Source organism: Aotus nancymaae, unplaced genomic scaffold (genome assembly GCF_030222135.1).
Source record: "Aotus nancymaae isolate 86718 unplaced genomic scaffold, 86718_ANA_hifiasm-v0.15.2.pri h1tg000049l, whole genome shotgun sequence".
In the NCBI taxonomy this organism is placed as follows: domain Eukaryota; kingdom Metazoa; phylum Chordata; class Mammalia; order Primates; family Aotidae; genus Aotus; species Aotus nancymaae.
In genome coordinates this window covers 2,637,596-2,654,799 of record NW_026988463.1, presented here as the reverse complement: position 1 = coordinate 2,654,799, position 17,204 = coordinate 2,637,596, and the positions used below count along the sequence as shown (strand labels likewise).

At 54.1% G+C, this 17,204-nt stretch overlaps 1 protein-coding gene and 1 long non-coding RNA gene across 9 annotated transcripts in view; one reads left to right on the top strand and one right to left on the bottom strand.

Moving 5' to 3' along the window:
* The first annotated feature begins 210 nt into the window (after positions 1–210).
* Positions 211–17,204, top strand: part of LOC135269004 (uncharacterized) — a 30,612-nt gene continuing 13,618 nt past the window's right edge. For all 7 annotated transcript variants that reach the window (XR_010337328.1, XR_010337327.1, XR_010337332.1 and 4 more), the window contains exons 1-5: positions 211–284; positions 625–740; positions 1,407–1,702; positions 2,395–2,475; positions 8,024–8,081. This is a non-coding gene — a long non-coding RNA (uncharacterized LOC135269004). The remainder of the gene's footprint in view (positions 285–624; positions 741–1,406; positions 1,703–2,394; positions 2,476–8,023; positions 8,082–17,204) is intronic.
* Positions 10,999–17,158, bottom strand: MSRB1 (methionine sulfoxide reductase B1). Of its 2 annotated transcripts, XM_012441864.2 has the most exons (4): positions 17,024–17,155; positions 15,147–15,295; positions 14,667–14,781; positions 10,999–11,911 (listed from the first exon to the last, which is right to left on the bottom strand). In XM_012441864.2, exons 1-4 carry the CDS (start codon positions 17,076–17,078, stop codon positions 11,880–11,882), a joined length of 351 nt encoding a protein of 116 aa, XP_012297287.1. In that variant the 5' UTR covers positions 17,079–17,155; the 3' UTR covers positions 10,999–11,879. The 2 variants fall into 2 exon arrangements, with proteins under 2 accessions (XP_012297287.1, XP_064218420.1); XM_064362350.1 differs by lacking the exon at positions 14,667–14,781 and having other exon boundaries at positions 17,024–17,158.

Sequence of the window (17,204 nt, the reverse complement as noted above, 5' to 3'; positions counted from 1 at the left end):
AATGGGCCGACGCTGCAGTTCCCCGGGTAGCCGCGGGGTGGCGCGGCGGAGTTGGCGAGAGGTCCTCGAGGAGAAGTCTCCTCCGCCACGCCCGCCCTCCGGCGGGTGCCTGGGACCCAGGCCAAGGCCTCTGGGCGTCCGAGGGTGCAGGGGCGGCTGCAGGGGCTTGCTGGCCTTCACGAAGTGACCGCTACAGGCAGCGCAGTCGCAGCCGCGCGTGCCCTTTCCAGGGCCACCGGAGCAGGACAGAGCTGGGGGCGGGGGCGGCGCGGCCGGTGAGAACGGTAGGCGTGAGTGGGGCGTGCGTGGAAGCAGGACGCCCCCACCCGCTTCTCCGGGGTAGCTGGGTGGGACCTAGGCTGCCCGGCCCTGGCCCGCCGTCAGGGCCAGATCCTGGGTTTCCACCTCCCAGGCCTCTTTCCTCGCCCACCTCCCTTCCCGACAACCCAGACAGCTCCCAGCTGCCTTCCCCCAGCCAGAGGCCTCTCTGCAAAGTGATAACCAGACCAGGTCGCCCCCTCAGAGGTTTCCACAGTCCTTGCCTGCGCTGACCTGGGCTGACCCCACCTCTCCAGTTTGATTTCGTTTGTCATAATTACGGTTTGGTTGTTTCTTCTTGAGAAGGGGCTCTCTGATACCTGGGCTGGAGTGCAGTGGCGCGACCATGGCTCGCTGCAGCCTCGAATTCCTGGACTCAAGCGATCCTCCCAGCTCAGCCTCCCGGATAGCTAGGACTACAGGTTGGTTACTACACCCAGCTGAGTTTTGTAGTTTTAGTAGAGATGGGTTTTTGCCGTGTTGTCCAGGATGGTCTGGAACTCCTGGGCTTAAATGACCCACCTGCCTTGGCCTCCCAAAGTGCTGGGATTACAGGCCTGAGCCCAGGCTGGCCTTGAATTCCTGGGCCAAGGAATCCCCCGCCTCGGCTTCCCAGAGTGCTGGGATTACAGGTGTGCGCTCCTGAGCTCCGTCAATTATGTTTTTGTTTGTTTGTTTTGAGATGGAGTCTAGCTCTGTTGCCAGGTTGGAGTGCAGTGGCATGATCTTTGTTCACAGCAACCTCCTCCTCCCTCCCAGGTTCAAGCGATTCTTCTGGCTCAGCCTCCCAGTAGCTGGAATTACAGGCACACACCACCACGCCTGGCTAATTTTTGTATTTTTAGTAGAGACGGGTTTCACCATGTTGGCCAGGATGGTCTCGATCTCTTGACCTTGTGATCCCCCTGCCTCAGCCTCCCAAAGTGCTGGGATTACAGGCGTGAGCCACCATGCCTAGCCAACATTGTTACAAATTGAGCTGGGCCAGGCTAGTGGGCAAGAATCAGTTTGCAGGGCCCAGTTATTCATTGGGGGAGGTGGACAGGAACTAGTAACAAATCGCCTTCTGTCTGTGCTGATTCCTCCAGGAAGACCCAAGGGAAAGGAGCGAGGGTGACTGGAAGCAGGCTGGGGGCCACCCCTCCACAGGAGAGAGGTCTGGCTCCTCTGGCAAACCCTGCAGCCCCAGACAGGCTCCCAGCAGGAGTGGGACTGAAGACTGGGGAAGCATCCTTCCCAACGCTGGGAATCTGGTCTGCCCTGGCAAATCCTGGGCACCCCACAACCCTTCCCTGTCATGGCGTCCCTGGGTTCAGCAAGCTACCGTGAGGCCAGTGATGCCCTTCTGCTCCAGCCTTGTCTGCAGAAAAGACGGGATTATGAGGTAGGTACTTAGGCTCCCCAGGGTGGGAGCACCCTCCGGGCACCCATTCTGCATGTTCTCTGGGTCCTTACCATACAGAACAGTCACCAAGCACTTAGGAGCTCAGTGCTCAGGGAGTGGGGCGAGTGCCAACTTTAATACAGTAGGGAAGTGAGGCTCACAGGATCACAGGGCCTGGATTCCTGCTAAGGTCACCTACTAGGAGGGGACAGAGGTGGCTTTTTTTTCCTGAGATTGGGTCTTGCTCTGTGGCCCAGGCTGGAGTGCAGTGGTGCATAGTTCACTGCAGCCTTGACCTCCTATGCTGAAGAGATCCTCCCACCTCAGCCTCCTGAGAAACTGGGACCACAGGTGTGCACCACCATGCCTGACTAATTAAAACAGTTTTTGGGCCGGGGACAACGGGACGGACGTGGGCGAGCATATTGGCTCTGACTTGGCTGGCGTCTTTCGCTGGCGTTGGAGGCCTTCTTTTCAGAAGCGGCCGCGCACGGACTGCTGGAGATGGAGTCCTTCGTGCTGATGGTGGTGTGCACGTTGAGCCCTGGTATAGACAGTTCCCCCAACCGACCAGAACCCAGGTGATCTGGAGTGAGATCTTAAGTGCACCCATGTGGTTCTGGATTCTCTGGCGCTTTTGGCACGACTCAGAAGTCATGCTGAGTCACTATCCATCTCCTGATCCTTTCCAGTGGACAGATGAAGAATTACATATCCCTCCTCATAACGAAGACTGAAGGTGTAGACTCAGACTCACTCTTTACAAGAGCCAGGTGAGAATTTCAAGGATTATCCACTTTATATTGTACGTTTAAGTTACAAATTAAAGTGGCTTGGTCAAGAATGAAAAACAGTTTTTGGTAGATATGGGATCTCACTATGTTGCCCAGGCTGGCGTTAAACTCCTGGGCTCAAGTGATGCTCCTACCTCGACTTCCCAAAGTGCTGGAATTACAAGCATGAGCTACCACACCGGGCCCGGAGCTGGCCTTGAGTCAGCCTCGAGGGCCCCTACAGCCCTTGCTGTTAGCACTGCCCCACCCCCTAGCAAAGGCTTCCTGCCCCGCCTCAGTTCCCACCAGGGTGAACTGGGAACAGTGGGCCCTCGGGGAGGGCAGGAATGGGGGGCTGGCCCCTCTGTGGAGCCCCTCCCTGGGAGGAAACCACATGCTTTATGAGCTCAGGCTAATCAGGCATCCAAAGTGGAAAAACCCCACGCAAATCCAGGACAGCTGGGCCTGCCCTCCGGCCGCAGCCCCCTCCTCTCGCTCCCGTCACAGGAATCCTGGCAGGCAGTGCGCAGTGGGGGTGCAGATCAGATGGGGCAGAGCAGGTCTCAGGGGTGGAGGGTGTGGTTCTCAGGGAGAGGGAGTTCTCGGAGCTCCTCCTCGCTGTGTGAAATCTGCCCCAGCTGTTCCCTGTGGAGTGCTGGGCCACTAATCATTTTCCAGAGTGGGGCCACAGCTCACAGACACTGCCTTTACCTGTGAGGGCCCAGGCTGGGGGTGCCCACCCTGGGGAGGGGACAGACTGGGAAAGAGGTAGAGAGGGGTGTCAGGGAGGGAGGGACACACAACACACACACGCACACGCATAGGAGCATGCGCAGTCACTTAGTCACTCAACAAACATGAGCTCTCACTCTGGTCAGGCGTGGAGCCATGAAAGGAATCAAGACTGAACCTGTCACTGCCCTTTTAGAGCTCATGAGTAGGTGGAGACAGGGATCAAAATCACCCACAAAGAAATAGTTATAGTTGCTGGGCACTGTGGCTCAGGCCTATAATCCCAGAGCTTTGGGAGGCTGAGGCAGGTGGATCGCCTGAGGTCAGGAGTTCAATACTAGCCTGGCCAACATAGTGAAACCCCATGTCTACTAAAAACACAAAAAAATTAACTGGGTGTGGTGGCAGTCACCTGTAATCCCAGCTACTGGGAAGGCTGAGCCAGGAGAATGGCTTGAACCTGGGAGGTGGAAGTTGCAGTGAGCTGAGAAGATTTTGCCATTGTACTCCAGCCTGGGCAACAAGAGTGAAACTTTGTCTCAAAAAAAAGAAAGAAAAAGAAAAGAAAAATCGAAGAAATAGTTACAGTCTGTGAAGGGGGCACAGATGTAGCCAGAACGCTGGTCCTGGATCTGAGGCCTGGCAGGGCCTTCCTCCCAGCATGGCCTGGCTCCCCTGGGTGGGTGAGTAGGTCTCAAATGAGACCTTCCCCGCCTCTTCCCCTCTCCGTTTCCTCCTGCTTTGGCCCTCCTTGTCACCTCCCCAAGGGACGAGGTTTACTGGGCCCAGCAGCGTGAGCAGCACAGCCCATCTCCCCTCCCAGATCCTCTCCCAGCCACGACATCAGGCTGACCCTCCGCGTGTCTCACAGCTGGAGGATGGACAGACAGAACATCTTCCTGGTCATCTGGCTTAGACAGGGGTCAAGATGAGCTCGGGCAGTGTGGACCCTCAGAAGCCCCGGGGCCTTGGGAGATCTGGCTGGGCAGAAGGAACTTGTTGATGTCTGTTTCTTGGCAGAGGACATTCAGACAGAGAGCAGGACGCAAGGAACCCTCCCAGGCTCAACCTGTCCTCCCGCCCTGGCCTTCCAAAGTGCTGAGATTACAGGTTTTGAGACCCTGTCTCAAAAAAACCAACACCCCAGCTAGGCACAGTAGCTCACACCTGTAATCCTAGCAGTTTGGGAGACCGAGGTGGGTGGATCACGAAGTCAGGAGATCAAGACCATCCTGGCCAACATGGTAAAACCCCATCTCTACTAAAAGTACAAAAATTAGCTGGGCATGGTGGCACATGCCTGTAGTCCCAGCTACTCGGGAGGCTGAGGCAGGAGAATGGCTTGAACCCTGGAGGCAGAGGTTGCAGTGAGCTGAGATCGCACCACTGCACTCCAGCCTGGTGACAGCGAGACTCCTTCTAAAAAAAAAAAAAAAAAAAAATTAGCCAGCTACTCCAGGGGCTGAGGCAGGAGAATTACCTAAACCCAGGAGGCAGAGGTTGCAGTGAACCGAGATCACACCCCTACACTCCAGCCTGGGTGACAGAGTGAGACTCTGTCTCAAAAAAAAAAGAGTTCAGTCGGCTTCCATCTGTTTTACTTCTGGGAACACCATGGTCCACGGGTCAATGCCGTGGGTCTCTGTGAGTCAGATTACTGTACAGGGCTGAGGGCCCCACAGGGTCATGGGGTGTCCCTTATGCTGTACTGAGGTGCAGGATCCGAGAAATAAAGAGAGGACACAGAAGTACAAGGAAAACGCAGCTGGGCTCAGGGGGGCCACGCCACCTATAAGCGGAGTCAGGCAAGGCCCTGAATGTCCAGAAGCGTGAGTATTTATTGTGTATAGGTTAGGGGGCAGGGCAGTGAGTGAAGTCATCTTTAAGGACAGTGATAGGGTCGTGAGCAATAAAACATGGGGTCCACCCCCATTAGGTCACCTAGGCCGGGAGGTGGACAGTGCGCAGCAAGGGGCCCGTTCCCATGAAGGCAAGGGCCATGTGCAGTAAGGGGTCCACCCCCATTAGGTCACTGAGGCTTGAAGGTGGGCCGTGTGCAGTGAAGAGGGTGCAGTGTGCAATGCTTCTATCTATGGGCAAACTACTTCTTTTTTTTTGAGACGGAGTTTCGCTCGTTACCCAGGCTGGAGTGCAATGGCGCGATCTCGGCTCATCGTAATCTCCGCCTCCTGGATTCAGGCAATTCTTCTGCCTCAGCCTCCTGAGTAGCTGAGATTACAGGCACATGCCACCATGCCCAGCTAATTTTTTGTATTAGTAGAGATGGGGTTTCACCATGTTGACCAGGATGGTCTCATCTCTTGACCTTGTGATCCACCTGCCTTGGCCTCCCAAAGTGCTGGGATTACAGGCTTGAGCCACCGCACCCGGCCCTGGGCAAACTACTTCTAAGAAGATTTATAGAAGGATGCTTTAAGTCACATAGCAGTGACAGAGCTGTCAAGGTTACCGCCACCTGCTGGCAGCTTCCAATGGGTTCTATGGGAAGATGCTTTTCAAGCAGCACAGTAGCAAGAGCTGATAAAGTTCACAGTCACCAAGGTGGAGTGCCGGTCTGAGGGCAGCCCTCCACAAGAACTGGAGCAAGGTCCTACAACTCCTTTATCAGGAGGAGTGGCTCTCGCCCCAAGCCTGCCATACAGCGGGTATCTTTACGATACTGAACGCTGCCGCCTGGGCCATGGATTCTTGTCCTGGTGTAATTGTTTGTCCCTTAAATCATGCTCTGCACTGTGTCTGCTCTGGGCATTCCTCCGATTATAAGCTGCTTATTCCTTAATTAATGCTCTGCACTGTGTCCGCTCTGGGCATTCCTCTGATTATAAACTAAGATATAGTTATATATATACATGGAAATAACTGAGTGGTAAGGTGTTCTTTAGGCGCTCATTCTATGAACTGACATGATTATATAGAGAGGATTGTATAAAGGGAAATAACTGAGTGATAAGACTATAACTGAGATATTCTTCAGGCCTCAATTGTGCCAGGGTTCTGCTTAGCTCTCCTTCCTCGGTGCCTAGATGGGGGGTCACCCACATTACTGTGGTCGCAGATTGAATGCTGTTCACTGCAGCAGCCACGCGCACCTTGTTTTGAGCCTTTGAGCCCTGCCACCTGGCCCCTGCTACCCGGGATCTAGCTACTGCCCTCCACATAGGTTTCCCGAGCCAGGGACTGCCGTTGCCAGTTTAATTCCAGACCTGCGGGAGAAACGCGATCACAGAGCTCTTGAAGGAGGCGTGCTCCCTCACAAATTTATTTCTCATGGGGGAAGTAAGAGGCGTGTCCTCTGCTCTCTCCCAGGGCGGGTGAGTAGGTCTCAAATGATAAATCCACTCTGACGCTCCAACCTCCCCAAGCTTTTGAGTCCCATTCTCTACCGTGCACAGAGGTAGACCTGGCATGTCAGCCTCACTTTGTGTAGGTCACTTTTTGGTCTATGTTGTAGCTCACCAACCAACCAACCAGTCAGAGCCTTTTTTTTTTTTTTTTTTTTGAAACAGCGTCTCGCTCTGTCACCCAGGCTGGAGTACAATGGTGTGGTCTTGGCTCACCGCAACCTCCGCCTTCTGGATTCAGGCGATTCTCCTGCCTCAGCCTCCCGAGTAGCTGGGATTACAGGTGCATGCCACCATGCCTGGATAATTGTTGTGTTTTTAGTAGAAACGGGGTTTCACCATGTTGGCCAGGCTGGTCTCAAACTCCTGACCTTGTGATCTGCCCACTTCGCCCTCCCAAAGTGCTGGGATTACAGGTATGAGCCACTACACCTGGCCCCAGTCAGAGCCCTTTCAAACCCCAGCAGTGGCAGCATGGAGTCCAGAACCTCTGCTTAGTGAACCCGTATGAGTCACTGCAACCTGACTCAATCTTCTGTTCCTGCCCCATTATTTCTGCTGTAAGGTCTCCTGGCTCCCCCTGCTTGCTTGCTTTTTTTTTTTTTGAGATAGGGTCTCGCTCTGTTGCCCAGGCTGGAGTGCACCAGTGCCATCTCGACTCACTGCAACCTCCGCCTCCTGGGTTCAAGTGATTCTCGTCCCTCAGCCTCCCAAGTAGCTGGGATTACAGGTGCCCGCCACCACGCCTGGCTAATTTTGGTATTTTTAGTTGAGACAGGGTTTCACCATGTTGGCCAGGCTGGTCTCGAACTCCTGACCTCAAGTTACCTACCTGCTTGGCCTCCCAAAGTACTGGCATTACAGGCGTGAGCCACCGCGCCCAGCCTCCCCTGCTTTCTGTGTCATGACCAAATACCACGAAGTGCAGCCAGACGTGGTGGCTCACACCTGTAATCCCAGCACTTCGGGAGGCTGTTGGAAATGGATGCTCGGTGCCGCAAAGAAAAATCAGCACTAAGACAAGGGATGTTTCAGCAACGCAATTTTTACTTCCTGGACTGCAGGAAGGGTACCCTCCTGACTAGCCATCCTGCCATGAGAGCACAGTGAACAAAGGAAAACAGACACATTTATCCCTTACACATTTGGAGTCGTCCTTTCTGCTGTGTCTGATCTCCGTTGGCTGGAGCCAGACCTCACAATCTAAACTAAAACCCGATTGGCTAACAACTTACAACTTTTATAAACAGGTAAAAGCAATGGAGAGCTGGGACAGGCCTGTGAGCACGTCCAGCACAGATACCCTGGTTAAAGTACAAGGACATAGATTGTACTACGTGCCTGTAAGCGTGGCGTGTCTGACAGCTACATAGGATAGGGCTTAAAGTTATTAGCACACTTACATTTTTAACAAGAAAGGAAACTTAGAAAAGAAACTTTTCTACTTCCCACAGAGGCCAAAGCAGGAGGATCGCTTGAGCCTAGGAACTAAAGACCAGCCTGGGAAACATGGTAAGGCCTTATCTCTATTTTTAAAAAAATTAAATAAAAAGGACAGGTGCACTGGCTCACGCCTGTAATCCCAACACTTTAGGAGGCCAAGGTGGGCAGATCACAAGGTCAGGAGTTTATGACCAGCCTGGGCAACAAGGTGAAACCCTGTCTCTACTAAAACTACAAAAATTAGCTGGGTGCGGTGGCTCACGCCTGTAATCCTAGCACTTTGGGAGGCTGAGGTGGGTGGATCACCTGAGGTCAGGAGTTCAAGACCAGCCTGGCCATCATGGTGAAACCCCATCTTATTTAAAAAAAAAAAAAATTAAAAAGAAAAAAACTACAAAAATTAGCTGGACATGGTGGCGCATGCCTGTAATCCCAACTACTAAGGAGGCTGAGGCAGAAGAATTGCTTGAACCGGAAGCCTAGAAGCAGAGATCATGCCACTGCACTCCAGCCTGGGCTACAGAGCGAGACTCCATCTCAAAAACAAAAAAAAAATTAAAAAAAATTGAGGCTGAATGCAGTGTTTGAGACCAGCCTGTTCAACATGGAGAAACCCCGTCTCTACTAAAAATACAAAAATTAGCTGGGCATGGTGGTGCACGCCTGTAATCACAGCTACTTGGGAGGCTGAGGCAGGAGAATTGCTTGAACCCAGGAGGCGGAGGTTGCAGTGAGCCGAGATGGTGCCACTGCACTTTCAGCCTGGATGACAGAGCAAGACTCCGTCTCAAAAAAGGAAAAAAATCTAGGTTGTTGGCTAAAACATGGAAAGAAATTGGTCCAGCCCTGAACCAAATCCTTTTAACTCCCATATCCATCCCACACCCTGTCCCCTTGCTGCAGAGATAGTGAGGCGGGGCACGCCTTTTCTCTTGCTGTGTGTCGCAAGGATACGCTGCGGCCTTCTGTGTGTTCCCCTAATAAATGCACTGGGGGCCGGGCGCAGTGGCTCATGCCTGTAATCCCAGCACTTTGGGAGGCCAAGGCGGGCGGATCACGAGGTCAGGAGTTCAAGACCAGCCCGGCCAACATGGTGAAACCCCATCTCTACTAAAAATACAAAAATTAGCCGGGGTTAGTGGAGGGCGCCTGTAATCCCAGCTACTCAGGAGGCTGAGGCAGGAGAATCACTTGAACCCGGGAGGCGGAGGTTGCAGTGAGATGAGACCATTGCACTCCAGCCTAACAGAGTGCAAAAAATATAAAAAATAAAAGTAAATAGGCCGGGCACGGTGGCTCATGCCTGTAATCCAAGCACTTTGGAGGCCAAGGCGGGCGGATCACCTGAGGTCGGGAGTTCAAGACCAGCCTGACCAACATGGTGAAACCCCATCTTAAAAAAATAAATAAATAAAAGTAAATAAAAGCTCTGGACACCCTGGTGGTCAGTGTTCCTTACTTCAGATCCCAACTGGCCCCATCTTGGGGCACTGCCAGCTATGGGTTCTGGAGGACAAAACATCCACCCTTAATATCCATTCCCACATGCTTCCCTGATTTCTGTGGATATAAATGGGGAAGACGTTGCATTTCACGGCACGCCTTCTCCTGGGTCACACCTTGTTCCATGCCCTCCAGGGCATGAGGCAGGTCCGGGTGTGCCGAGCCTGTGCACATGCTGTGCCCGTCACTGCTGAGCTAAGGCCTCCTCAGAGTCCCCCTCCCTGACCCCACCCCTGGAGTTTCCTGTACACATGCTAGCATCACACAGCTGCATCCCCAGCCATTTTTTTTTGGCAATTTTTTTTTTTTGAGACAGAGTTTTGCTCTTGTTGCCCAGTTTGGAGTGCAATGGTGCCATCTTGGCTCACCACAACCTCCACCTCCTGGGTTCAAGCAATTCTCCTGCCTCGTCCTCCCCAGTAGCTGGGATTACAGGCATGTGCCACCACAACAGGCTAATTTTGTATTTTTAGTAGATACGGGGTTTCACCATGTTGGCCAGGCTGGTCTCGAACTCCTGTCCTCAGGTGATCTATCCACCTCGGCCTCCTTGTTTTTTTTTTTTTTAAAAGATGGGGTTTCACCATGTTGGTCAGGCTGGTCTTGAACTCCCGACCTCAGGTGATCCGCCCGCCTTGGCCTCCAAAGTGCTTGGATTACAGGTGTGAGCCACTGCGCCCGGCCGCCTGGCTTTATTTTTTTATTTTCTATTTTTTTTTTAGACTGAGTCTCGCTCTGTTGCCTGGGCTGAAGTACAGTGACGCCATATCGGCTCACTGTAACCTCCACCTCCCGGGATGAACCTATTCTCCTACCTGAGCCTCCTGAGTATCTGGGAAAACAGGCACGCACCACCATGCCCAGCTAATATTTGTCTTTTTAGTAGAGACAGGGTTTCACCACGTTGGCCAGGATGATCTTAATCTCTTGACCTCATGATCTGCCCTCCTTGGCCTCCCAAAGTGCTGGGATTACAGGTGTGGTCACCACACCCAGCCCTTTTTTGCACATATTTACTGAAAGGATACTCAGTAAATATTTGGAAAAAAAGGTTTTTTTGTTTTTTGTTTTGAGACAGAGCATGAGCCACCTCATCCAGCCTCAAAGAAGTTTTTTAATTATATAAAGGCCTGACATTCATGTCCTGGCATCTCTAATGTTAATAAAGACAGCAGGGGCAGGGCACGGTGGCTCACACATGTAATCCCAGCATTTTGGAAATCCAAGGTGGGAGGATCACTTGAGTCCAGGAGTTCAAGACCAGCCTGGGCAACGTGGTGAGATGCCATCTGTACAAAAAATGTAAAAATGATGCAGCGTGGTGGTGCACACCTGTGGTCCCAGCTACTTGGGAGGCTGAGGTGGGAGAATGGCTTGAACCCACAAGGTCAAGGCTGCAGTGAGCCATGCTGCGCCACTGCACTCTAGCCTGGATGTCAGAGCCAGACCCCACCACGTCTCAAAAAAGAAAAAAGACAGTATGTCTGGGTGTTTCATTTGTTTATTGATTTCCATCTGATTACTCCGAAAAGAAATTACTTAAGATGGAGGGTGACGTCAGCATCACCCACCCTCCCGTATGGAAAGACCTCCGAGCACTTCCAGTAAGGCACAGTCACACACCTCTGAAGGGCCTCCGTGCAGGTGCGAACTCAGGGCCCCTGCCCTGTGCCGGTGAGAGCAATGGAGCAACAGCGCTTTCCTAAGCCCAAGTGAGGCAAGCTACTTCCGCACAGATTGTGAAACAGGGTTTAGGTTTCTCCCCTTGTGGACGAGATGCCCAGGGTCTGCCCATCAGCCTGCCTTCCCAGCAGGTCACAGACCATCCCCACCCTGGCTGGCCTGGAAGGGTTTGACCAGAGCGGATCATGCAGTGACCAAGGGCCGGGGTGGGTGGCAGGGGCAGGCTCCATTTCCATTCTGTCTCCTACACAGCCTGGGAGATGTGGGCCTAAGCTTCGGTGACGATGAGAGTCTGTCTTGGAATTGGGACCCATGGTCCCAATGAGCAGAGACGGGGCGGGAAAAGAAAGTGGGGGTGTAACCTCATTCAGAGACCAGCTGCGCCCAGAGCCCACCTCCTGGAGGCACCTCGAGTGGGTGGGGGGAGCTAAGTCAGTCAACAGAGTGGCTGTGCAGCCCAGGCCTGTCCTGGCAGAAGGCATGAACCATCAGCAAATGAGTGTCTTTTCCAAGAAACAAGAAGGTCTTGTTCAGAGCTGAGGCCTCGGGAGCTTCCCGATGTTTCAAACACCATGCCCTGCCTACTTCCTGTCTTCATGCCTAGGATCCCAACTCCAAGGTGGAATGGCCAGTGTGTGGCCTCAGTGCGGTGGCCATCCGGGGTGGGTATGGGCTGCCCGCCTAGTGCCCCTGGGACGCAGAAGTTTCTTTGCCTAAAAGAAAGGAGAGAAGGGAGAGAAAAGTCACCGTTTCCTGAGCCCTTCACCTCTGCCCTGGCCTGCAGGCCACAGGGGAGCTGAAAGGACCAGGTGCCCAACTCATGGGAGTCTGTGCACCCCATTTTGTTCTGAGATCCACAGGGGAACCCAGAGTCTCTCCTCCCTCCACTCACATGGAGGACAAATAATGACAAAAGAACAAAAATATCATTGCAAGTTTACCATGGATATTTACCAGGCTGCTGTCTTTACCCCACAGCACTGCGATTGCCATGAGCATGTGCTGTTAACAGCCCCATTTCAGGCCAGGCGTGGTGGCTCACCCCTGCAGTCCCAGCACTTTGGGAGGCCAAGGCCCTGAGGAGTTTAGGACCAGCTTGGCAACACAGTGAGACCCCCATCTCTACAAAAAATTTTAAAAATTGACCAGGCGCAGGGGCTCACGCCTGTAATCTCAGCACCGTGGGAGGCTGAGGCAGGTGGATCACCTGAGGTCAGGAGTTCCAGATCAGCCTGACCAACATGGTGAAACCCCGTCTCTACTAAAAGTACAAAAATTAGCCAGGTATAGTGGCGCGCATCTGTAATCCCAGCTACTCGGGAGGCTGAGGCAAGAAAATTGCTTGAACCCAGGAGGCGGAGGCTGCAGTGAGCTGAGATCGGCCATTGCACTCCAGCCTGGGCAACAGAACCAGACTGTCTCAAAAAAAATAAATTTTAAAAATTAACCAGGTGGGGGCCAGGCGTGGTGGTTCACACCTATAAACCCAGCACTTTGGGAGGCCAAGGCGTGCGGATCACCTGAGGTCATGAGATCGAGACCAGTCTGGCCAACATGGAGAAACCCCATCTCTACTAAAAACACAAAATTAGTCCAGCGTAGTGGCAGGCGCCTGTAATCCCAGCTACTTAGGAGGTTGAAGCAGGAGAATCGCTTGAACCTGGGAGGCGGAAATGCGGTGAGCCAAGATCACGCCATTGCACTCCAGCCTGAGCAACAAGAGCGAAACTCTGTCTCAAAAAAAAAAACGAATCAGGTGCGCTGACATGCACGTTAGACCTAGCTACTTGGGAGGCTGGCACAGGAGCACTGCTTGAGCCCAGGAGTTTGAGCCTGCAGTGAGCCTTGTTCCATCCACTGCACTCCAGCCTGGGTGGCACAGTGAGACCCCATCTCAAAAAATTAAATTAAATTTAAATTTAAGAAAAAGCTGGGCACAGTGGCTCACACCTATAATCCCAGCACTTTGGGAGGCCAAAGTGGACGGATCTCTTGAGCCTAGGGTGTTCGAGACCAGCCTGGGGAACAGAGTGAGACTTCATCTCTACAAAAAAAAAAAAAAAAAAGAAAATATCAGCAAATACAGATTTTTTTTAATGAAAAAAAAAAAAAAAATTTTAAAGAGAATGAAGCTGAGAATAGGGAACTGGCCACGGTCCTATGGATGTTGAGGGATGAGCTGGGATTCCAACGCAGAGCTCAGGGAAGAGTCTCAGGGAGGCTGGGCCTGCAGACAGACGTGCAATGATGCCTGAGGATCTGTGTGAGCAGGAGGGCAGTGGACCAGAGAGGAGGCTGTGCTCAGATGAAACACGGAGATGCCAAACAGCACCCAGACACAAGCTACCAACGCAAAGAACACTGCCGACAAGAATGAGGATTCATCAGCCGGGCCCGGGGGCTCACACCTGTAATCCCAGCACTTTGGAGGCTGGGGTGGGCGAATCACCTGAGGTTAGGAGTTCAAGACCAGCCTGGCCAACATGGTGAAACCCCGTCTCTACTGAAAATACAAAAATCAGCTGGGTGTGGTGGCATGCGCCTGTTATCCCAGCTACTCGGGAGGCTGAGACAGAAGAATTGTTTGAACCTGCGAGGCAGAGATTGCAGTGAGCCGAGATGGCTTCCAGCTTGCCCAACAGAGCAAGACCCTGTCTCAAAATAAAAGAATGAGGAATCAGGCCGGGTGTGGTGGCTCAAGCCTGTAATCCCAGCACTTTGGGAGGCCGAGGCGGGTGGATCACGAGGTCAAGAGATCGAGACCATCCTGGTCAACATGGTGAAACCCCGTCTCTACTAAAAATACAAAAATTAGCTGGGCATGGTGGCGCGCGCCTGTAATCCCAGCTACTCAGGAGGCTGAGGCACGAGAATTGCCTGAACCCAGGAGGCGGAGGTTGCGGTGAGCCGAGATCGCGCCATTCCACTCCAGCCTGGGTAACAAGAGCGAAACTCCGTCTCAAAAAAAAAAAAAAAAAAAGATGAGGAATCATCAACCTATTATGGTATGACAGGCGCAGGCGCACATGACACGCAGCTGTCCTCAGCAGCCCTACTACCATGTCCAATCCATAGAGGAGGAGGCAGACTCAGAGCGCTGTGAAGAAAGGCCACAGTCCCAGCCAGTGGGAGACACAGCTGCACAGACCAGAGCCTCAGGCTTTGTCAGCCCCGCTCCTGACACCAGCCTCAGGGTAAGGCCACACCTGAGAAAAGCATTTGCCACATTCTCACTCCAGTGCCCCTTGTTGGTATACTCATGATCAACCAGGCGAGGAAGCAGAACACGGGCCCCCTTGTCCCGGCCCTGCAGCCACCTTTCAGGAGGACCCTGAGCAGTTCCCAGGCAGCATGACTTAGTGGCCCCGTACCTTGTCGTGGTAAGTGGATGGGCACAAACACTGGAACCCCCAACCCTGGGCTCGAAGGCCAACAGGCCTAACCCCCAGCTGTGCAAGGCAAGCTCACCTTTAGGGACAAACTTCAGTGAGCTGCTGAATATTCAGAATCGGGACTGCCCCGGCTTGGGGCCATCGTTCAGGAACTCATGGCCCAGCCCATTGCCACACTTGCCACAGGACACCTGGAAAGATCACAAGGCAGCTTCATGAGCTTCTGGCCATGAAACAGCTACAGTAAAGGCCCTCACTGGGGACGGCAGATGGTGTTTCTTCACACACATCCATTTCCCAGGCAGATCCCCAATGTAAGAGGTTGATCTTTGTCCTGGAGCCTGCACAGGAACTCTGTCCTGTTTCCCACATTTGCACCAGAAGGCCAGGCTCTCCTGATAGCCCGGGGTGGCAGCTCCCTGGTGAAGGCCACAGGCCTGGAACAGACAGCCTCTAAGCCCCTGGAACCATGGGGCAAGCAGAGGGAGGAAGGTGAGGTGGGCTCTTTGCTCTCCCTGGCCACCCCCATGCCTCCCCCATCCCCGTGGCCTCTCACCTTCAAGGCTTCAGATCGATTGTGCTCCGGACGCTTGACCACGCTGTCGGCGTGAATGGTCTCAGTGAACGCCGGCCATGGGGACGAGTGTGCGTACTTCGAGCGGCTGGAGAACAGCTCATAGCCACACTTGGCACACACGTAAATGCCTGTGGTAAACGGAGAGGCAAGTGTGGAGTTGTCAGCTCTGGCCTTTCTGGCGTCACGCTCCCAAATCCATGGGCCCAGGCAAAGGCAGCGCTGTCCCCATTCCCAGGGTGGGCCCCACACTCCGTCCCCATGTACCCGACATGGGAAACCTGCACTGAGCTCATGTTTAGTAGATGTGCCAGAGACTGGGGAGTCATCTTTCACAATTAGCTCCCTGATTCTTCACATAGTCCCGTGATGGGGCCTCTCGTACCATTTCCATCTTTGCTTGGTGATGCAAAAACACCCAGCTACAGCGTGTGCAGTATGAAGGAACCTGGGCAGTCCGATGAGGACACGGAGCTCCCCCTTGCCCCGCCAGCCCTCCAGGGGACATACACAGCAGGGGCCTTGATGTGGCCCAACCACCTGGTCCCTCTCCCTTCTCAAGTGGCCCTCCCTGCTGCCCAACAAGGCCCTAAGCTGGACACCCAGGCACTGCCCTGCTCTCCAGGCAGGAAGAGAACAGTTCCAGAGAAAGGCCTCCAGGCCACACAGGAGCCCAGGAAGAAAGAGGGCTGGGGAGGACAGATTTCAGCCTACCCCCAAAGGATCACTTTGGTGTGAAACGAGTAGGAAAGTTGCAAAACTGACTTGCAAAACCGTTTGAAGGACTAAAAACAGGAACCTCCAGGGGTGGTGAGTCACCTCTCACCCATCACCTGGGGATAGCCTCACATGGAGACTAAACTACCCAGCCTTTTCCAGGAACTGGAGAAAACGCAAAGAGGAGCCAGCAGCTGCCGTGGGAGAGGAGTTTCTGGCTTGGCAGAGCAGCCTGAGGACAACTGGGGTCCACATCTGGAGAGTCTTGTTGGGGGAGGCTTTGCCAGGTGGTTCTGTGCCACAGCCCAGTCCCCTACAGGGCTGACACCCAGCAGATCCGCCCCAGCATCTAAAATGTGCCTGTGGATGTGTTTTTACCAAATTAGTCCACTACCAGGACAGCCCAGCCCCCAGGGCCTCTCACAGCCTGGGACCAGTGCTGAGGGCTGGCCATGCCCCCGACCACCCCATCCTGTCTGCCTGGTCAAACTCCACTGGCCGTTGGCAGAGGCCTGGTGGCACTCCTGATTCCCCAATCTGGAGTCCCTGGGCAGGTGAGGAGGAACCTGGGCTGGCACATTAAAATCTGAAGGGGACATTCTATGCTTGCTGGACTCCTCCCACAGATCCCTGACCTGGGGGAATGGGAAGGGCCAGGGTAACACCTGTGGGATGACCTGTGGGATGACCTGCGGAGGGGCGGCCCGGCCACAGGAGCTGGCCCTGGAGAAAAACTGTCCCGCCTCTCCAAGGTCCCGACCCTAACCGGAATTCCCCCACCGCCGCCACTTTGGAGTGAATGGGCAGGGAAGGGGTACCATCCCCACGTACCCCGGTCGCTTCGACTCGCCCCACCCGAAAGGGCACGTTCACACTCGAGGCCTGCCCTCCTCAAGGACGGTGACCCTCCAAAGCTCCCTCTCATCGGGTACCCCACTCTCCGCGCCCCCAGGATCCCCCCTCCTCTGCAGTCCTCTTGACTTATGTTCGCTTCTCCCTGGCGGCCACACTCACCCCCATTCCCGGCTTAGAGGAGACATCAGCCCCGGAGGACGGCGGCGCCCCCTCTAATGCGCGTCCCCGCCACCCTTCCCCACCCCCGCCCCCGCTCTGCCCTCCCTGCGAGAGGCCGCACGACCAACCCGGCTCAAAGTGATTCTGGAAAACCTCGCCCCCGAAGAAGCTGCAGAACGACATGGCGCCACCGTAACCGCAACGCACTCGCTGCCGCCTACAGACCCAAGACTGTCGACCCAATGACCGCCGGGACCCCCGCCCGACTCCCCGCCCCTCCCGAGGACCAATCGCTCCCCGGGATGCTAA